Source organism: Haplochromis burtoni, unplaced genomic scaffold, assembly GCF_018398535.1.
Source record: "Haplochromis burtoni strain Fernald_Lab_line unplaced genomic scaffold, NCSU_Asbu1 Contig_186, whole genome shotgun sequence".
Classification (NCBI taxonomy): Eukaryota; Metazoa; Chordata; class Actinopteri; order Cichliformes; family Cichlidae; genus Haplochromis; species Haplochromis burtoni.
In genome coordinates this window covers 923,981-946,063 of record NW_024582547.1, presented here as the reverse complement: position 1 = coordinate 946,063, position 22,083 = coordinate 923,981, and the positions used below count along the sequence as shown (strand labels likewise).

At 41.3% G+C, this 22,083-nt stretch overlaps 2 protein-coding genes across 4 annotated transcripts; one reads left to right on the top strand and one right to left on the bottom strand.

Annotated features, from left to right (window-relative positions):
* Window positions 1-66: 66 nt before the first annotated feature.
* On the top strand, window positions 67-14,419 carry cfap57 (cilia and flagella associated protein 57). Of its 3 annotated transcripts, XM_014337525.2 has the most exons (21): window positions 67-365; window positions 511-824; window positions 917-1,170; window positions 1,705-1,879; window positions 1,954-2,106; window positions 3,167-3,306; window positions 3,441-3,606; window positions 3,886-3,999; window positions 4,080-4,292; window positions 4,441-4,614; window positions 4,817-4,978; window positions 8,081-8,236; window positions 8,400-8,493; window positions 8,577-8,767; window positions 8,851-9,024; window positions 9,164-9,322; window positions 11,194-11,337; window positions 11,594-11,710; window positions 12,295-12,429; window positions 12,517-12,660; window positions 12,820-14,419. In XM_014337525.2, exons 1-21 carry the CDS (start codon window positions 209-211, stop codon window positions 12,988-12,990), a joined length of 3,507 nt encoding a protein of 1,168 aa, XP_014193011.1. In that variant the 5' UTR covers window positions 67-208; the 3' UTR covers window positions 12,991-14,419. The 3 variants fall into 3 exon arrangements, 2 of the variants coding, with proteins under 2 accessions (XP_014193011.1, XP_042081799.1); XR_001336753.2 differs by lacking the exons at window positions 12,517-12,660; window positions 12,820-14,419 and adding an exon at window positions 11,934-12,109 and having other exon boundaries at window positions 12,295-12,412; XM_042225865.1 differs by lacking the exon at window positions 67-365 and having other exon boundaries at window positions 734-824; window positions 937-1,170.
* A 127-nt stretch (window positions 14,420-14,546) lies between these two features.
* Window positions 14,547-22,043, bottom strand: nuf2 (UF2 component of NDC80 kinetochore complex). The gene is made up of 12 exons (XM_005934515.3): window positions 20,839-22,043; window positions 20,383-20,459; window positions 19,514-19,575; window positions 19,227-19,324; window positions 18,892-18,965; window positions 16,764-16,857; window positions 16,602-16,664; window positions 16,378-16,515; window positions 16,153-16,293; window positions 15,122-15,297; window positions 14,855-14,990; window positions 14,547-14,783 (listed from the first exon to the last, which is right to left on the bottom strand). Exons 1-12 carry the CDS (start codon window positions 20,953-20,955, stop codon window positions 14,676-14,678), a joined length of 1,284 nt encoding a protein of 427 aa, XP_005934577.1. The 5' UTR covers window positions 20,956-22,043; the 3' UTR covers window positions 14,547-14,675.
* Window positions 22,044-22,083: the final 40 nt, after the last annotated feature.

Sequence of the window (22,083 nt, the reverse complement as noted above, 5' to 3'; positions counted from 1 at the left end):
ACAACGGTCTGGAAACACCTTACGAGTTCTCGTGGTCTCGCGGGATTTCCCAGCGTTGCCTAGCGACGTGACTCTCAATCGGTTCCGCGAGGGCTTTTCTGGCTTTCAGAAGTATTAATGTTTTCTGGAAGTGTTTGTTATGCGCAGAGACACTCTTCAGTTTTCAAGCCTGCTGGCATATTATTATTATTTTAAGTGACATCTAAAAATGTCTTTTGTAGTTGCTCAGTCCCATTTCATTTTCGGTGTACGGACTGGTGTGAGGAACAATTTGTGTTTCTTTGACGAGCAAACCGTCGTCTTCCCCAGCGGAAACAGCTGCGTGTGTTTCAACACTGTCCAACGATGGCAGCGGTTCATTTCAGGTGCGCTCATTTTTAGATGTCTAAGTCATAACTAACTAACATAAGTAACTAAATTTCTACCCTGGTGGTGCTCTTGATATAAGTACGAAAGTTGGTTTTTTTTAGTATTTAACAGCATTTATTTCTGTTGGTGTCGTCTCTCCAGGCTCAGAGAGAGGTCAGGGAATGCGTGCTATGACCATCAGCTCCAACAGACGCTACCTGGCAGTGTCAGATTATGGAGAGAGAGCCACCGTCACTGTGTTTGACCTGCAGCATGAGCAGGGCAGAAAGAGAAAGGTTTTGAGTGCAGGAGACATGTCTGTTCAAGAGTTTATCTGCATTGCTTTCTCTCCTGATTCCAAGTACCTGATAGGCCTGACAGGGAGCCCCGAGTTGATGCTGATCCTCTGGCTTTGGGAGAAACACAAACTCCTGGCAACACTGAAGACAACAAACACAAATAATCCTGTCACCCAGGTGAGTCATCTGTGCTGCATCAGTGAAGCTTGTATAAATGCAGGCATACACATGCTGAACACGTTATTATTATAGTAACTGTTTCTCATCAGGTCAGCTTCAACCCTTACAGCAACACACAGCTCTGTGTGAGAGGAACCGGTGTTTTCAAGCTGTTCCGCTACTCAGAGGGGGCCCTGAAACCAAGCAGTGTTGCAAAGGTTGAGTCCATCAATTTCCTGTGCCACACCTGGGTGTCAGAGCACAGGGTGATCGCTGGCACAGACACTGGCAGACTGCTGGTGTTTGAGTCTGGAGACCTGCGAAGAGAGATCAGCATGACTTGTGTGCAGGGCCAGCCTGCCAGGTGAGAAAGCTGGACCACATGAACTGGTGCTATTTTACATGAAGCAGCCTCTGTAACTCATCTCCACCCCATGCTGTTCCTGCCATTTTTGACCCAATCCGGGTCAAGTCCATAATCATAATGGTGAATAATCTGACCTCAAAACCAACTAATTTTATTGAATTCTGTCGGTTGTACCCCAAAAATATCTAGCATAGAGCTTTTCATGGCTACCAAAAGCACCTGCTAATCTGGGCAGATGGGCAAATATAAATGATTCCTGGTGTCTAACTTCATTGTTGTCCAACAAATACACGCCGATGGATTAAATAAAGACTTTAAATGTCTGAGCAGCTAGTATCACTCATAACGTGTGGCAATGATTAAAAAAAGTAGTGGAAAAATTGGCAGACATGTTGAAACATGGAATGGAAATGCGTATAACAAATGATAACCAGCTGATCTCAGACCAGATGAATGGGTTCACTGTGGTCACTGCAGCAATCCATCTTTGATGAGTGATGTTCTTGCTTATACCCGCTTCACTTTGCACAGGCAGGTGGAGGTAAAGAAGATCAAAGATGCTAATGTGAATGAAGGTCCCTCTGTCCCTTCCATCACAGCAATCCTGTCCTACTCCAAAGGCTTTGCATGCTCTAGAGGTCCTGGCACCGTTTTTCTGTTTGAGCAGACAGATGAGAATGGTTACAGAAAGACCAGGGAGATAAAGGTAAATGTTTAAGCTTTATATCAGAAAAGGTGGAAAGTGAAGTCTTTGTGTGCACATGGGTATGCTTGTGTCAGATCCCTCTAGATGCATACTGCAGCGGTGTGACCTTAGCAGAATACCAGCAGATTGACACCATATGCATCAGTCCAGCAGAGGAGACTTTGGCCATCAGCACAAACCGAGGACAGCTGTACAGTGTCAGCCTGTCCTCTGTGGACATGAACAAGGTGCTCTACAGTTACACCTACCAGCACCACCAATGACGGGGTTCATCATTTGTATAAGTGAAATTACTGCATCAACTGTCCTAGCTGGTATTTTATTTTCTTCCACATGCCCCCATCAATTCAGATTATGTAGAGCTGTTTGCTACATCCATTCTCACACTGACCTCCTCTGTACTTGAAACATTACTATAGTAGCTGGTCAGCAGTCAGAAATACATACATATTATTTTGCTGTTTTACTTTTTCTTCTATGTATGATCTCACTTCCTGTTGGGTCTGTGTTTCCACAAGCCCCGCTAATTCTAGAGACTTATTCATCATGAAGAAAACAAGACAGTCGATCGATCAAACGCTTGCGCAAGGGAGGCCTGTGTCCACCACGAAAATGACCTCTACCACGACCTCCCTTGCTGCCCTTTTTATTGAGACACAGTTCACACAAAACACGTCAGAACAAAGCCACGCCCCCTTGGTTCTGAGACAAAGCATTTGTATGTATATGTGTGAACTTCTGTAAGATGTGTGTGTGTGAGTGTGTGTGTGTGTGTGTGTGTGTGTGTGTGTGTGTGTGTGTGTGTGTGTGTGTGTGTGTGTGTGTGTGTGTGTGTGTGTCAGACCTCCTGCTGACCAAAGGGTCGTAAACCCAGGAAGCTTACAAAAAAAGAAACAGATCTTTCAGATAGGATGTATCTACAATAAAACCTCCCCCAGCACAGAGTGGTTGGAGAGGTGGTCAGGATCAAAGGAATGGCTTTGATCTACTGCTTGAACTAAGACTGTACAAATTTAAGAAACACAATGGCAACATTCAACAATTAGACTTAACACTTCCTCTTCTTTTTTTTGGTGGACCAATTGTGCTAATTTCCAGTTGGATATTTTTAACAGTCTTTGTATGCTGTAGCAAAGAAAACACGCTATATAAATACAGGCCATTTACCATTTCTCTTCCTTCATTGTCTTCTTTCTGTTGTCTACCTCCACTCTCTTTTTTTCTCCACTTGTTTAAGGCATCAGAGTTCTCTTTAGATGTTTAAAGTTATCTTTGCAACTCCATTAGGAGGATAAACTACACTTTGAGTTCCTGTCCCAGTCCTTCCACTCCAGCTCCATCACTGGTTTGTCCATCTGCATATGCAAGCCCCTCGTAGCCACCTGCTCTCTGGACCGCTCTGTCCGCATCTGGAACTACGAGACAAAGTAAAACACATACACACAATTCCTTTTATAGATATATCAATCAGTTTTCGTCAGGTTGATACAATATAAAACTGCATAACAGAATGACATGTCATGTTTCTGAGCTCTTGCTGTTCTCTCTGTTTTGTCTCTAGAGTGTTGGAGCTGTGCAAGGAGTTCCAGGAGGAGGCGTACAGCGTGGCACTACATCCCACAGGCCTCTTCATCCTTGTGGGGTTTTCAGACAGACTCAGGCTGATGAACCTGCTTATTGATGACATCCGCACCTTCAAGGAGTTCACTGTGCGCAGCTGTAGAGAGGTAGAGGTTGCTTTGCATTTGTGTTTGCAGTAAATCTGAACAGCCAATACTGAAATAATCAGAGTATTACTAAATTCAAGGGTGAAATGATTGATCTTTACCCCCTTCTGTTGTGTCTCATCCAGCTGTGTTCTGTAAATCCGTAAATACTGAATCCTGGGTTAGCGTTTTCAGTATTTACTGCGATATCTGATAATTCATCTTAAAGTGGAGCATTATCACATTTTCCACTCAAAACTTTTGCGCTTGGACTCTGTCTTTGTCTCCTTCTCTTTTCAGTGTGCTTTTAGCAACGGTGGCCACATGTTTGCAGCTGTCAATGGAAACATCATTCAAATCTATTCTGTCACCTCTTTTGACAATATCCTTAATCTGAAGGGCCACAATGGAAAGGTGAGTCAGCTGGAGTTTGTGTTACAGAGGAGTCCCAGTGCTTATTTGTCATTCTTATTTACTGGTATTTCAATTAACAGGTGTGTCGGATTGAATGGAGCCTGGACGACAGCCGGGTCGTGTCTTGTGGGGTGGATGGGGCAGTGTACGAGTGGAACACGCAGAGTGGCAAGCGGGAGTCAGAAAGCGTCCTAAAGTCCTGTAGTTATACAGGTGTGGCCTTCTCCTCAGACTGTAAGACCATCCTGGCTGTGGGAACAGACCTCACTCTGAAGGAGATCCAAGACTGTCAGGTTAGCAAGCACAGCTGACTCCTGGATTTGTTCTTTTAAGTTGCTGCAAATCAACAAAACATCTCAAGCAGCAGCAATGTTGTTTTTTCTTTCTTTTTTTTTTTTTTGTTAAAAAAAAACTGGGTTTATTGTTATATCCTATCCACAGGTACTGAGGGAGGTTCCAGCTGATGAGACAGCTCACACTGCTCTTGCAGTGTCCCATTCTGGTAGAGTGGTCTTCACCGGGACCTCCAGTGGGACTGTAAGGGCCATTAAATACCCATTACCTATCCAGAAGGAATGGATGACATACCAGGCTCACTCTGGGCCTGTCACCAAGGTGAGCAGAAGCACTGATTTGCTCTGATTGAGATTTGCACTGATCAGAATACTTTATTGATCCATAGGGGAAATTATGTGTATTATTGTGATGTGAGATTGATATACACACAATCTCACATCATGTATGAAAAAATTGATTGACCATGATGCTGATCATTCAGAAGCAAAGAGTCCACCCACTAAAAGATGTGTGTCCTCAGATGGTGATCACGTATGATGATCAGTTCCTGCTGACAGTGTCTGAAGACGGCTGTCTGCTGATTTGGAAAATCATCGATAAGGAAGGCAGAGGTCTAAAGAGCAACAAACACATAGTCCACACGGAAGAGATCCTTATCACCAAGTCAGACCTGGAGGAGAAGGTGAGTAAGTGCATAGTGTGACACCCCCCTGTTGGTCTTGTTCCTAAAGCATTGTAAGTTCTTGATCCTGGACCATCAGTGCAAGTGGTCAGTTATGTGTTTGTAATGTTATAGCTTTGGAACATCACTCAGTGCAACACTCAGTGCATCATGGGAAGTCTCCAGCAGCCTAGGCCTATTTCAGCATAACTAAGGATTCAGGGTCACCTGATCCAGCCCTAACTATATGTATCCTATGTATGTGTATGTGTATATTTCATCTAAAAGAAAAGTTTTAAGCCTGATTGTAAAAGTAGACAGGGTCTCTGAAAGCTGAAGCCTCTGCCCCCCAGTCTACTTCTACTTCCTAGAAGGAACAATCCTTAGTGCTGTACTGCATGTGAGGTTTGCCAGATGAAGCCTCCCCATACATGGCTAGCATGCATCTATCCATGCATACTTACATACACACACGTAGATACAGAGGTGGCAAAAGTACAGATATTTCGTACTTAAGTACAGATACTAGTATCAAAAAAGCCTGTTTTAAAAATGTGAGGAGTAGAATGTAAAGATATTTGATTAAAATGTAGGGAGTAAAAGTAAACAGCTGTCAGAAAAACACCTACTCAAGTAAAGTATAGATACCTGAAAATTCTTTTCAAGTACAGTAACAAAGTATTTGTACTTTTTTACTTTTCTTTTAAGTAACAAAGTATTTGTACTTTGTCATGTTGTTCAGTAACAACATGCGCCGTTAAAATTGGGCGCTCTTCCTTCCTTTTTAGTTTCAAAACACGAAGGGTGTTTGTTTCACTTTAAGGTTGGATTAAGAATTACTGTGTGAGGAACGGTTTCACTTTTGACTAGGGAAATAATATGCTTACTTTTGGGTCTATGAGAATTGAATTACAGTGAGAAGGGGATCTTCTGAATGCGCAGGTTGTTTGCTACTGTGAGACAGTGGAGAGAACTTACAAAGTTACCTTCTTTCACCAATTAAGAGTGGAAGATCTCGTAACATTCTGGTGGAGATGCCGGGATAAAAAGAGTGAGTTCGGACGAGGAAGTCCGAGAAAAGGACACCTTGAGTTGAGCAAGGTGTTTAACTGACTCAGGATTTCAGAGAATCGAGTCAGCTGTGATCTTTAGTTCTGATGGTAAATTGATTTTAAAGGAAAATCAATGTTTACTATGATGAAGTAATTCTGATGATATTACTAGATGTGCTGTGATACCAGTGAAGAATAAGTTGTGTACATGAGGATACACAATTGTGTTGAAGATTACTGGACCCGGCGAGGTCCATTGGATGAAGTTCTTGGGCAGATAAATGACAAACAGTTTTTCAAGTGTGTGGAGAATTTAAAAAGAAAAAACTGAACTTGCAGGTTCTCCGTACTGTGTGGACTTATATCAGAGTTATAAGTCCAAAGGTTATGCCCTGGAGGCCAAGAGTTGTGTTTAGAGAAGAACATGACTTAGAAAAGGACATTTAAGGTCACATTTTGTCTAAGATGGGGAGAATTGTCCCATATGTGTTTATTTCTCTTCTCTTTTAAGAGGACAGACGCAGTTACTGAGTGTTGTCTACTTCCTCTTTCTGATTCTTGAAAGCATGTTTGATAAAATACTCTTAGGAAAGCGTATTTTGAGTGATTCTAAGTGTGTGAATGTTGTGAGTACTCGATTTGAATGTTTCTGTGTGATTTGTACAAAATAATAAATAACTAATAAAAACTCATAGGCGAGTGTGTGAACAGAGGAAGTCTGAGAGAGAAGTGTGTGCGTAGGCAAACTGCAGAGTGTGTGCGTGGAATAATGGTGTATTGTTTTTACATCAAGATTTAGTAGAACTAAAGTAGAATGTCACAAACAAACAGATAAAAAAAGTAAAATAAAGAGAGAAAATAATTGACAATTACATTAATGAATAGAAAACACACATACACAAAGTGCCATATGTGAAAATTATTTTAGGAAAGAATCAGAAGTTCTATGTCTGCTTATAGCTATTAAAAATGTACGATTAACTGTGACTAATGTCTGGAACCTATTTTAATCTGTATTTGACGCCATGGGGGGGGCGTGTACCCCACTGCTTTATAAGTGTCCACAACATGTATTTTGGTCAGAAGACATATGTTGATGTTTTCTCCGGGCTGTTAATAAAGTCATTGTTTGATTGCACTTTTCTGGGGCTTCCGTGGTTTGTGACACTGCTCTACATTGATCGATTTCGCGACAGCTTTGGTGGAGGATGCGGGCACCATCAGTCACCCTCAGAGCACAAATCTTGAGCTTGGGGATATCCTGAATCCTGACATCATCAGTGACTGTTCCCACGATGACAGTGATTTTGTTCTCACGGCCGGGAAGCTTCATCTTACGGATCAGGCGGGAGACAGCAATGGGAGGCCTGTTGGTTCTGCTCATGAACAGCCTCTGTTGGTTTGGATGTTCCCAGCTCTGTACATACGACCATTTTCGGCTTCTTATGATGCCCCAGCAACCAGGACCAAGCTATGGTCCTGGTTGCTGGGGCAGCAGAGACCTCACTCTCACCACTAATCCTGGTCTTTCGGGGACCTTGAGGTGTTCCCAAACCAGATGTAACTTCTCCAGCATCTCTCTTCAGCCTTTCTCTCTTTAGTACATGCCTGAAACACCTTGTTTAGGAGGCCTCCTGGTCAGATGCCTGAACCACCTGAGCTCACTTCTTTTGATGTGATGAAGTAGTGGCTCTACTTGGACTTCCTCCTACATGAACAGGCTCCTCACCGAGCCTTTGGAGGAAGCTCATTTGCACTGCTTGTATCCATGGTCTTCAACCACTACACACAACTTGTGGCTGTAGGTCAGGGTGGGAATGTAGGTGAGCCAGTAAATCGACAGCCTTGCTTTCACACGAAGCAGAGTCTGGGGTTCACATTACTGCAGACGCTACAGCAATCTGTTCTTTCCAAGTAGTATGAGGTACACTTCATGTGTTTATGTGTCTGGTTTAAGTTATTTATGTACGACACTTTAGAAGAAAGCTAAAAGAATTGCAACAAGGTGACAACTGTCATGTTATGGTTAAAAGAAGAGGTATTGATTGTATGTTCCTGCGTCTACTTTCAGACCCAGCACATGCTGGAGATGAAGATGCGGCTGGAGGAGCTGCAGATGGAGAATGAGTACCAGCTCCGCCTGAAGGACATGAACTACAACGAGAAGCTCAGAGAGCTGTCTGACAACTTTGTCCAGCAGATAGAATCTCTGAAAACATCCCAACAGGTGTGCCTCTGTTACACGAGAGCTCAGCTTCACATAGATTTACAACTTAAAGGTCAAAATGTCTTCCCAAGACTAGCAATCATCAGTGGGTGACTTTTGACGTTGATTAATTGAGTCAGTAGCTGCTGCCCTTGATGAATCAAGTATCCTGCTTTTACTGCAGGCCATGAAGATAGAGATGGAAAAGCAGGAATGTGAGAATCAGCAGAATTCTGCAGAGCTTATTATGAAGCATTCGAAAGAACTGAAGGATTTAGGTAACAGGAGAACAGGATCAGCACAATCTGTTATCTTTATTTTTGTAAGTGTTTGGTGTTCATACTCTTTTAATCACACACAGAGCTATCATACAGCCAGAAGCTGATTGTGGAGCACGAGAAGTACCAGGATCTTCAGCAAAAACATCAAAGAATGCAGGAAGACTATGAGAAGCAGCTCAAGTCTGCAGAGGACAGAAAAATCCAAGCGGTGGAGGAGCTCACAAAGATGTACGAGGCCAAGCTACAGGAGAAGGCCGAGCTCCTCGCTCAGGTCAGTAATAAGGAGCAGGAAGAGGAGGTGGTGGTAAGTTAAATGGTGCAGCAGTTGAATGAAACCGGTAATCTTTCGTTTAGTGTCAGGAGGACACCGAACAGAAGATTAGTGTTTTTAAAGCAATCATAAAGCAGGCTGAAGAGGACGAGGAGAGGAAGATTCTCGAGATCCAGACCAATTATGAGAAGAAAATGAAAACTGAGAAACAGACCAATACAAATCTGAAGGGAAAAAATAGCATCATGGCACAAAAGGTGAACAAAGCTTCTGTTATTCACTGAATGTTTGGTTCTGTTGCAGAGCATCAGCTCTGTCTCCTGTCTGTCTGCTCACATCAGCTGCTGTTCTCTGTGTGTCTCCTCTTTGGTTGGTTGGACGCTGGTGTGTTCACAGTTCATCAGTCTACAGAAGCAGATTGATGACAGGAGCGCTGATATAAACAAACTGAAGCAAGAGCGGCAGAGGCTGCTTGGGCTGATCCGCTCCCTGGAGAGTGACATTGAAGACCTGAAGAGGCAGATCTCTGGACATGAAAAGACCAGTCAGGACAAGGTGACCAAGATCAGAGCTGTCATTTGCTGTCAACCAAACGTCCACTTAGCAGAATTTTAAACAGTTTTACATTTTGAAGCCTCGACGTTACACATATGGAATCAGAAGTGACGACATTCATTAAGTTATCATTTAACACTAGCTTTAACTCCATAAAGCATAAAGTGACATTTTAATGATGAGTTTTGACACGCAGCTGATAGAAACAAATAAGATTTGGGGACTTCTCGCCCCCTCAAGTTCCTGCTCTTTGTTGTGCTCAGCAGTGTTGGTCAAGTTACTTGAAAAAAGTAATCAGTAACTAATTACTGATTACTTCCCCAAAAAAGTAATCCCGTTACTTTACTGATTACTTATTTTCAAAAGTAATTAATTACTTAGTTACTTTTTAAAAACACGATTTACAACCTGAAGAGGTGATAAAGCGATAGATCTTTCAGTCCAATTCTACTTTTTCTACATAATCCATCATACAAAATGTAATCAAATGGAAAAGTCCCTTTTTAAAACTTGTTTTATCAGTTTTAATCTTTTAACTTTATGCATCAAGCAAAAATTTAATTATATGCAACATTCTCTGACTTGAATAAATTAGTTTAACATTTAAACCTATTTTCTACACATTCCAGCACATAAAATAAAATATTTTTTGTGTTTACACTCACTCTTTCAAATAGATGCAAGTAAAACACAGCAGAAAATAAATAAAGTCAAAGACTCAGCGGTCCTGTTGCTCTATTTTCACCTGTAAAGCAGGACTACGGTAGGCGGAGGTTTACCCTGGTGCAGGTGTGCCGCGGTCAATTGAAGAATCCGCGAGTTTCTCTGTGAGTTTCCCATTACCTCGTAGCTACTCGGTGCTTGCTTGGAAGTTTAGGGGTTTTTTTCGCTGTAAAAAGAAGTTTTCTTCCCACGCACGATGGACGCTAATGTTTTTGTCACTTTTTATGGAATCAAACTCAAAGTAAGGTCAGTACTTCCACGCTTTAAACGCTGCACGCTCATACTCTCTCCCACACTCATATATGATCCACTGTTGATCTGCACACAGCTGTTGTCACTAACGGCGCACTCTCTTACGTCACTGTCGTGAGACATTCTCGCAAAAAATCACGGTTTTAGTAACGCAGTAACGCAGCGTTCCTACGGGAAAGTAACGGTAATCTAATTACCGTTTTTGCAATAGTAATCCCTTACTTTACTCGTTACTTGAAAAAAGTAATCAGATTACAGTAACGCGTGTTACTGTCCATCTCTGGTGCTCAGTGCTCACTTATTTGTTCCTCAAGTTTTTCTGCTTCTTTGTACTTTCCTTCATGACCATCCTAATAGCTTCACAGATCTCCCTCCAGGAATTTGCTGACATTTATGAGTCATTATAGATGAGATGATGATTGCGTTGAAAAATAGCCAGAAATACACAGGACGAACAGGCCAGCCACAACAGCTGTGGGCTGCGTTGATATGTCTTCTGGTTCTACAAAGGAGTGCGTCAGGTTATGTTGTAGGTTTATTGAAGAGTGTCAGAGGGGTTGCAGTTGTGATGCAGGTGCAGTGTAGATTTCTCAGCGAAGCTTAAGTGCTGTGTTACTGTGCATACATTTATGGGAATATGAGCATATTATAAGCATATAAGTATAATATAAGCATATTTTAAAGCGCTGAGTTACTGAAAGACAGACACGTTTTCCTACAATGCACTTCAACTCTGAGCTCTTCTCTACATTAGCTGTAAAATTGTACTGTCTAATTCAGTTTGACTACATGACATATGGAGACTGATCTGGACCAGATTCTCTTGACATTGTTCAGAATTCATGTATGAAAACCTTTGAACTCTAAAACCGTTCAACCTGTTCATGTTCTCACAGGATCACATTATCTCGTGCTTGAAGAGAAAGAATCAGGAACTGGAGAAGTTAAAGTTTGTTCTTGAATTCCAGCTGAATGAGTTAAAGCAGAAAACTGAGCCTCTGCAACATGACATCAGTGTGAAGAAGGAGCGGATCAGTCAGGTATGTGAAAGATGAAAAAGCTTAGCACTGTGTTAACGCATGGTTAGAAAACATATGTGGAGACTGTTGAATACATAAATGTAGATGATTCATAAGGGTTCCTGTACATTTTCTTGCCATTTGAATAGTGTTGAGTTAAAAAGTTAGACAGAAATAAAGTTTGCTGTGCTCGGTTGACCTTGTTTTAATTGTAGTCAAGTTAAAACAGTGTCAACACTACCAGCTACAGTGTCGTGCTATTTCTCGTGTTCGGCAGCTGGAGGAAGAGCTGATACAAACCGACAAGAGCAATGCTCAGCTGAAGCTCACCGTCTCTGAGCTGAAGCTCAAACTGAAGACCAGAGACAAAGAGATGTGCAAGGAGAGTCAGAAGGTCAGTAAACAAACAACGCTTCCTTTTTAAAGTAAAGAGGCAAAACTACATAATCTGTGTCATTGTGCAAATAATTGTGGACCTAACTCTTTTGAGAAAGAAGTGGCATTCAGAGAATCTTGAATTGAAGTCTAATGGAGAAATCTGCAAAGAAAACTTTTTAAACCCACTGGGCCAGAATCAAAATCAGCAACTCTTTTTTTTTTTTTTTTTTTTAAATCAGATTTGAGGTACTGCTAACATTAATGCCAAGTGGCAAGATTAGGTCCTAGAAGGACTTTGGCTCCACCCAAAAGCTCTTGCTTACAAGTGGCAGCCAATCAGAGGAAATGTAGGGTGGCGGAAACTAAAACCTGTTTCAGACACAAGGTGAACAGCTGCATGAAGGCCAAGTATAAGGTAAATGATGATTGTTTTTAACTGTGAATCTACTGGGCTACATGTACTGTAGTAAAATCGAGGAATAAAAATATAAAGCTGGAAGTGAGCAGAATAGATCCTCTTTAAGCTTTGAGGATAAAAGTGTAATAAAAATCATTCCTTTTTTAATATAAGAATGGGCTTCTCTTGTTTTTTGTTGTCAGGTCAAAGATTTGGAGACGCATCTCCAGCGATTGAAATCAGACCTGCACAACTGTGTCGGCTTCATCCAGGAGCCTAAAACTCTGAAGGACAACATACAGATGATATACGCTCGATATGTCCAGCAGACTGAAAGGGTAAGTGTGCTAAGAAATACCCCAAGAGCTGCCTGGATGCTGGGAGGGCTTGAAATCAAACTATCAAGTGTATGTCCCGTTTGAAAGGTGGAGAGAACCAATGCAGATGATACTGTTCAGAAGGCGCTGCGTCACCAGTGTGATCGACAGGAGAGGACAGTAAATGGCCTCAAAATGAGGCTGGTCAAATCTGCAGAGGAGCACGAAAAGGTCTACACCAAAATCATGAAGGTTAGTCATTATCCAGATCACAACAGTACATTGGCATTAGTCATTAACAATGCAACTCTGAAGTCTTAACATATCCTGTATGACAGAGTGTGAAAGTGTAATGTGGAGTAAAGACCTGCTGAATTGATAGTTATCTAGCCACGACTTTGGACTTTGCAGGAAAACATGACTCTGATTGCTGAAATCAACGAGCTGCGGAAGGAGCTGCATTTGGCCAGGACTCAGGCTAAAGACGTCAGAGCTCAGCTGGCTCTCTTAAAGAAGCCCAAGAAGTCACAGCCCTTAGAAGAAGCAGCCTACCAGGAGCCCAAACAGCTAGGAGTCAGCTGATCGTCTTTTACCTCAGCAATAGCTCTGCAACTAACACACAGCAGCAGATACACATGAAAATCATATAAGAAGAAAGTTGTTAGTAAGATTGTTGTATTCACTTTGATAATGAACGTGTGGATTTGTATGTTACCATAGCAATTTACTGCAGAAAACAATCACATTGATAAAGGTTTGATCACTGACCAGTGAACCTGTTCTCATTTCCAGGAAGTCAAATACTGATGTTTAGCCAAAGACGCTGGTGTCTCCAATGTATACAAAAGATGTCCTTTAGCAGTGGCCCTGTGTAGTGAGGCGAGTCTTATTCCCCATGTCACAACTGCAATATATATATATATCATTTTCATTTTTAGCCTAAACATGTAGTTCTAGTGTCTAAACCAGAGAAAAGGGAAAATAAAAACAAAATTGAATGTTGAGTGAAAGGACACAAACCAATATCTCCAGGTTCTTGTCATTCCTACCATCCTACCTACTTGTGTGCTCTTTAAAACAGGTATCATAAACATCAGGTTTATAACAGCCATGCAGATATTGTTTCTAAAATAATTTCTTAACCATCTATAGATCTGCTGCAGCCTCACAGTTACCATCCACATGTTCAGATGGTTTACAAATCTTCATTTCTCTGCACTTTGCAACTTCTCCCCTCCTATTGGTGAGCGCTTAAGAAATTATTTGTGTATTCATTAATGTTCCTCAACCACAGAAATTCCCAACAGCCACACAATATTTACATTCTGGAATTAACACTTCAATGGATAAGGCTACATTTCTAAACAGATCCGCTGTTAAAGCTAGTCCCTCCATGGTGTCCCAGCACCACACGTGTTAGTTTAGTTAAAACATACACGTGCTGTTGGTCTTGCTTATGCAGCATCTACATCAGCTCTGCGTATTTTGCACATATGAAATCAATGGTAAGGTGATGTGACTTCTATACATTTTACATCAGATAAAAACTTTATTTGTAAGATTCAGATAATTATTTATTAAAAGCTAGACATTTTAAATGAGAATAAGAAAGAAAAGTATTCCTTTGTGCCCGTCTTTCCCTGTTTATGCCCTACCTGACATCCACTGGTTTCCTCTTTCTGGCGCAAAGTGGGCGATAAACAAACGAGAGACGGGACGTGCGACAGAAAAGCTGATCAGCTGATCATTGATCAGTTTCATGATTGAAGTAGCAACAGGAGAGGGAGAGGAGAAGAGGCAGCTGTCCAGCGTAAAGACGCATTCTAGGCTAAGTATGGGAGAAATCTCATTCGTTTTCATCTCAGTACCGTGATGAAATTGCTTTCAGGACCGTTGCCCAAGCAAGGGGGAGGGTGCATCTGACCTCGGCTGTAATTGGTCCAGCCCAGAGTTGATTAACCAGTTGTCCAGTCCACCACCTTTCATTGTTCATACCGTTACAAACAACATTGCCCCATAAAAACGAAAAATCACTGGTGGGCTGATGGCCAGTCCAGCTGTGTGAGGTTGTATTGTACTAGTCAGTTGATGTTTGACATCAGTAGTCTTCCTGGACTGGTTTTATTTATGTGTCAAAATTCAAGTTCATTAATGTACAAACTTTATTTATAGAATTTAAACACTCAGAAAGACAAAGTCAAGAGTAAAAAAAAACACCCGACAGATTAGTAAATACAGGTTTTCAAAAAAGAAAAAAAAGAGAGAGATTAGAAGTTTGCAGACATCTTGGTTAGACTGAGTTTCAGGTCCATGGTGTGCATCTCAATCCTCTTGTGGAGCTCATCCATGGATGTGGACAGTGTGTCATAGAGGGCCTGGACACAGAAGGGGATCGTGTTACTCTCAAACTATGAATGAACAGCGAGCAGACGGGAGCTGCCTGTACCTGAGCCTTCTCTGTCTCTTTGCTGCACACGTCTCTCAGGCTCTTAATGCTGGTCTTCAGCTTCTGCGTCTCAGCGGAGATCTCTTGGATTTTGTCAGCCATGTCCTCACGCTTCTGGTGGATTTGGTCACACTGCCTGCAGAAAAGTTAAGTTTGGTTTTTTTCATATGTCAGTTTATCACATTTAAGTCTTTCGGAAATACAACGCTCTTGTGAATCTACCGCATCAGGAATCTTGCAGTTTATTAACTCCACTAAAGTTAATACCCCAACACTTCCTGAACGTGCTGCTCCTTCATCTCTCTCTTCTTCTGCCTGCGGATGTTCTGTTTGCACTCCTTATCCTGCTTCATGCCCAAAGCTCGCTTCAGCTGGCCTTCCTCCATGCACAGGTTCTTCAGCTCCTTCTGCTTCTTCTCATACTGAGCCATCAGCTCCTGGTGCTACTCATTCACACAAACCACATGGATACACAAATCAATGATCAACTGCACTGTTGAGTTTGAACTTTAAACACAAGAATTTTATTTTATTTTTTTAAAAGCTAAATGACTTTATCTCCTATAATATAATAATATAGTGGTATATAAGGACTATATAGTGGTATAGATAGCCCTTTGGCTGTGTCACATCAGCTCAGGTCAGAGAAGATTGAAGAGTCAAAAGCAAGTACAAATATGATTTTGGGCCTCAGTGCAGCTCAATCGTTCATCCTCTCTTTTGAAAAAAGCTGTATTAGTTCCTCTGTTTTATCCCTCACAAACAGCAGATGGATGGCGCTTCTGTGCTCATTGTCAGAAAATGCACAACTACAGGGCACTTGGGTAAGTACCAAAGCAAGCAAAGTGTCTTCATATTACTTTGACTTTCAATTTGTTTAAAGCAAAAACAATTTACTCAAGCATTGCAGCTCGGCAGCTTGTTACTGGATTAACAGGCTGATTGTTTTTGTGCTGCTTTCTTTTAATGAACTTCTGACAAGAAGAGAACTTCCCGTCCGTCACAGCTGGGCCGACAAGTTCTTCAAATCTCAATCCCCAAACATTTAAGTGTGTATACAACTACTTACCGTCTCCATGCTGATAATAAATATGTCTGATATTAAATTAAATAGAATATACTGCAACAGTGCAGTGTATAAAAAAAAAAAAAAGCTCATAGGCAGTGAGCAAAAGCTTCAGGAATAGAAAAGAAAATATCAAACAGACATTACATAATTTTCTTCCAGGTGTCCCACTCTGTACATCCGGTCTATGTGTGTATAGATAAAGAAGAGAGCAGCTGCTCTGACATTGTACCTCTTCCAGCCGCTGCTTGGTGTTGCTCATGCTGCTCTCCAGGTCCTGCAGAAGGCTGCACATCTGCTGGATCTCAGCCTCGGTGTGAGTCACACCCTGCACCATGTTCTGGAGCTCCACCACACGCTCGTCTGTTTCTTCCTGAAAACAGCCATCATACACGTGGATCACAAACACATCAACTCAACGCAGCAGCTTTTGGAGTCAAAGACGTTTTCCACTCACAATGGAGTTCTTCATGTTCTTCACATTCTCCCTCATCTTCTCCATCTGGCTCTTTAGCTCCTCTGGAGACTCCACGATCTGAGACTTCAGTTTGCTGATGTCTTCCTTCAGGTTGCTGACATCTAGCTTCACCTGGGCCTGATGCACAAAAACTCGCACTTATATTTGCCAGTCAAAACTCCGAGTGCACACAGACAACAGTGTAAAGTGCTCGGGCAGCTTACCAGTTTCTGGGTCTTCTCTGCTATCGTAGCTTTCCACTCTGTGATGCTGTCGTTTTTGGCATTCTGAAAATAAAAGTGTTTGTTTTTTTTGTTTTTTTTTTTATTTACTGATGGCACACACAATACCTTTTACTACACTGAGCATGCTTCATCACCCCCTACCACTTCCTGGTATTCATGCATGGTGGTGGCCTGTAGCTCAGAGAGAGCAGCTGCCAGCTCATCAGCCTCAGCCTGTTGCTCTGGTGGGATGGTCCTGAGTAAGGACAAGACAAAGTGCAGTGCTTAGCCTGCATAACTGTTCATTTACTCATAAGAGACAATTGATAGATTATTAGTCAATCATTCTGTTGCTTTAAATAATTAAAAAAAAGAAAAAAAAAGAAAAAAGGGTCATACATTGTGCATTCCCAGACAGTGAGATCGGGAAATAACATATGTCTAGTGATGCGCGAATCATGAACGAATCGTTCAATAATACTCGAGAATCACTTTACTGACTCATGAATCATGATTCACAAGCCCAACTGACTCACTGACTCATCCCTGTTGCTGTTAGCAGCAATGTATCTAGCCTATAATTAAAATTGTGGAGAAAAACACAACATCCAGTATCGTAACAAAAACATTTCTGCTCTGAACTGGAAGAAAAAACCCTGAGTAGAAGCTCACATCAAGAAAATAGCTCCTCGGTTCACAGTAGCATCGCTCTGCTAACATGCTAACAGCACATTTGAGCTACTCACCCCCTCCCTTCCTGTGCTGAATCATAGACTGAATGGTTGTATCCCAATTCAGGGTCTGCAGCCTTAAAGTACGCAGCCTTAACGGTCCACAAGGGCCGCGTACTCAAAGACCGCTAAGGCCGGAAGTGCGAGGCTTGTGAAATGGGAAGGTCTAGCCTCCGTTGCGCTGCCAAGGTTGCCTAGCAACCATGATACTAACAGCTGGAAACATACAGCTTTGTTTGACAGAAATGAAGGAGAAAATGTTTTGTTCATTTGTTTGTTTCTAAGATAAAGGTCAGCTATTGAACAGCGTATATTTTAAAGTAAAGGCTTTAAAACCAAATTAGTACAAACGTCACTAATGTCACATAACTTTGCCAGCATGTGGCCAACAGTAATGTTTTAATGTTCTTCGTTATTAAACATTTGCACATAAATAAGTGCCATAATAGTCAGTACTTAAAGTTTACTCTTCGGGCGCCCCTCATCCGCCGTTTTTTTTCGGCAAAATTATCCACACCCAACGCATTGTGCATAATGCATTCTGGGATATGTTGGGCCATGAGGTCTACACCGCCACATCCTTAAAATTCAGGGAAATGAAGGACGCATTTGAGGGCCGCATTTTAAGCAACCTTCGAATTGGGACAGCCTTCGTTGCGTCGCTGTGACGTAATCGGCCTTAAAATGCGGCCTTTAAGGCTGCAGACCCTGAATTGGGATACAGTCAATGAATCACTCACTCACTCACCCCCTCCCTCCTGGCTCACAGCTTCTTCTTCTTCTTGGTTGGCAACCAATGTTAAGGCACATTACTGCCCCCTGGCTCACAGCTCAGTGGACATTTAGATGAGAAAATATATATTTAACACATTTAAGGAAAATACTAATAAAATAAATGTTTATTAAGCAATTTTGATAGGAAATTGCTTAATTTTAGAAATGTTTCTGCTCTTTTTTGCTGTTTAGTTGTTTTCTTTTAGAATCATTCATCTTAGCAGTAGGATTTACATGAAAAGAGAAACAAATTAAGTTTGAGTGAAAATGTACATTTTTTTGCACTCTCTGGTCGACTGACTCAGTGAATCAAATGACTCATTAAAACTCGATTCAGTAAAAAGAATCAAATTTACCATCACTACATATGTCATTACTTTTCCATGTAGAAGCTCAGCCACATAAACTGTGTGGGAGATTCCTGTTGGACAGGGACCCATTTTAACACAGGGATCACCTTGTGTTGAAATGTAAGGGATCCCCTTACCTTAAATATCTGCCTATAGTGGCACACGGGGATCAGAGTTATCTTTTCTTGTGAGTGAGACAAACAAAAATTCAGTCTGTAGTTTCTCATTTTGAGCCTAAGCAATAGGAAAGAGTTCTGATTGAGCAGACAGCCTTGGATTAGCTCTTCTTTCTGGAAAAATTAGCAGCTGTCTCCACTAATGAGCATAAAAATGTTATTAAATGGTTGTGGCCTGGATTGTTTCAGGGATGGCATGTTTTTCCAGCCATACACCAAACAACACCAACAAAAGTCACAGAATCGTTCCTCCACTTACGTCAGCATCTCAATCTTCTTCTCTGCCTCCCTGATGCCTTTAGTATAAGCCTGCAGTCTGTCCATGTCTGCCCGCTGAAAACACACAGAGCAACAGTATTACTGCGAGGCTAACAAACACATTGGAATGGTATATAAAATAATAATCCAACGTACTGAACCTTATTCTACTCCATATTCTACTCTCATGATTAAAAGTGATTTGCAACATGTCGTCTAAAGTCTTCGTAAAAGGGTACAGTTATGCATATTGGAGTCATTTATGAGAACAAAATGTTCATCCTTTATTTTACTCCCCATTCCACACAATTCTCTATGTTCCCCAAGAAAACATACAAATTTAGTCTGCTTCTCCAAGACGACCTCCATCCTCTGCTTTCTGAAGTGGAGAAAGTTCATGATGGCGCTCAGAATGGTTAGAGTCCTCTGTTTTTCTGGAGAAATCAGGCCAAGATTATCATCAAAGAAAATTGTACATTAAACACAATCTCTAAATTTGAATATTTGGGAGATCTAGACTGCTGATAAAAAAACAAAAAAAACAAAAAGACATTTGAATGTATGAGGGGTATTTTATGCAAGATGCAAACCACAAACTATTGAATGAAATCAGTGAGACTTACTTGGAGCCAGCAGATCATTGAGTGAAAAATCATACACCAAACACATAGGCAGAAACTGCCACCTAGAAAGAAACGATAAACACACAAAAAACATTTCACAGTTGTAAACTAAGATTAGACAAAACCAGCAGTGTACGCTACACTTTGTTCCCTCATACATGCAAAAATATCTACAGTTTGAACCTCTCTGCTTTATTTCAGGGTGCAGCACAATCATTTATTTCTCCATTTTACTTCACTATAGTGTTGGTGTGCATTTATTATTATTCAATTATAGTTTTGCATCATTTAAGTTCCCAAAAAAGTTCCATGTGAACAAAATATGGGTTTATGAGAGTTGCAGATTCATTCATTCTGTTTTTATGTACATTTTATACAGCTTCCCACCTTCTACTGAGTTGGACTTGTAATAGAAATATTGATATTTGGCCCCAGTGAACTGATAATAATGTAATAGGAGGAAGTCATATGATATACCATAGCCTAGCCAGGGCCTAACTGCCTACAGCAGGGGTGTCGAACTCCAGGCCTCGAGGGCCGGTGTCCTGCAGGTTTTAGATATCACCGTGGGTCAACACACCTGAATGAAATTATTAGTTCATTACCAGGCTTCTGGAGAACTTCAAGACATGTTGAGGAGGTCATTTAAATCAGCTGTGTTGGATCAAGGACACATCTAAAACCTGCAGGATACCGGCCCTCGAGGCCTGGAGTTCGACACCTGTGGCCTACAGGATCACACTGTGTCATCAGTTTCAATAACTGTGTTGAATAATCAAGGTTACTGTCACTCATCACAGTCATCGTGATTGGAATTTCTGCTATAACCAAGCAGCCTGATATCCCAGACAGAAAATGGGTAAACTCACATGCGTGTGTAGACACTCATGATAGCAGTTGCCCCTTCGTGATAGGCTGGACACTGAATGTTCTCCAGAAGCGGAACCTGTGGAAAACAAATTACAAATCCAGACCACAGACAAAAGAAACATCAGCTGCAAACTGAACATGTTGCATTTGCTCTCACATCAGAAATTGACATTCATACACTCAAAAGGTTCTATAATGTTTCTGTCAGATAGCATTTTCACTGCTATGAAGACAGATCACACATATCAATTCAACTACAGGCACTGCAGACATAAAGGCTTGGATGCTGTGTGTCATATTTGAACACGTTCCTTCACTGTGAACTAAAATACAAGCTTGCAAAAAGGTCACAGATCTGCAGAAAAGACATCATCATCATCAAGCCAACTAAGAGAAGGAACATTCACTGTCTGAGCATTTTAGAGCAGAAGCAGAATTTGATATTTAACACTCACCATGGAGTGACACTCGGGCCTGAAACGATACAGGAGATGCAGCACTCTCATGTATAAGGTCTGAACTGCTTCTGGCTGTAAGAGAGGAAAGTGCTCTGTTAATGATCTTTTTCTCATCCTTTATCATATTCGACACTATGTTTCCACCTGAATCTCAGGGTACTAAAAGACAAACAGACTGAGGCTTACATTCACTCTTCGTGTCCAAGAGTGCAAGAAGAGGTCCTTCTGCTACCCCTGAAATCTTGTCTCTCTTTGAGACATGATTTCAGTTTAAGAAACAAAGGGCAAAGTTTGTTCTGTGCAGAAGTAATGACCTGGGGTCAGGGCTCTGAATAAAGAGTATTTTCATTATTTGACTTCTTTGTAAATATGACTGTGACCAGAATAGTTTACTGTTTTACAAATTTGGTTAGAAGGGTCGATTGCGCTCATTTTTTTTCCTAAATTCTTTGAATGATTCAAAATGCAAAATAATCCTTATTTATCCTATACTGGACCTTGCTGAAGTCCCTCAATTTATCTTCTATCTGAAACAAGCTAGTTTGACTTCCCCTACTTTAAGCCAATCTTCTTTTGATTGGCTGTCCCTCATAAACAGGCCTGAGTAACTGAGATGACCATATAAGTGCGGTCTACTCTCAGTGAGCTTTTGACTCACAGAAATTAGTTGTTCACATACCTCAATATCAAATCCTGGCCATGTTTAATGTGAGCAGATAAGAATGAAACAGTATCCAAGGTGTGACCAAAAAGGTGTGAGCTGTTTTCAGCTGAAGCAGCCCATTTCCAAAACCGCACATCAGGTAAGGAGTAAGACCAGAAGAAAGACTGTCTTTCCTCCCTTCTCTCCAGCTCGTATGTATGGGGTTATATCAACAATCTGTATTCTACAAAGTGAGAGGTTACGTGGAAATAACGAGAAATGTGGCGTTTCCAATTCAGTAAAAGCATAGTAATTTTTTGTGCCAATACCCACCACAGTGGACCAAGTACAAGAGGACTTTCACTGTAAGACCTCAAATGAGCTGGCACCACTTAAATCAGTTCAGATGTTCAGCAGGAGATGATCTTGAATATGAGACCACACCTAATAAAACAATAATGAACACCCGATTCTTTACTAGAATCAGTTTAAATGACCAATTGCAAAATCTGTTAAATCAGCAACTGTTTCCAGATGATTCATGTAGAAAATAAACAATTCAAAACCCAGTTGTATTCTTTTGGCTGTTATATATTTTA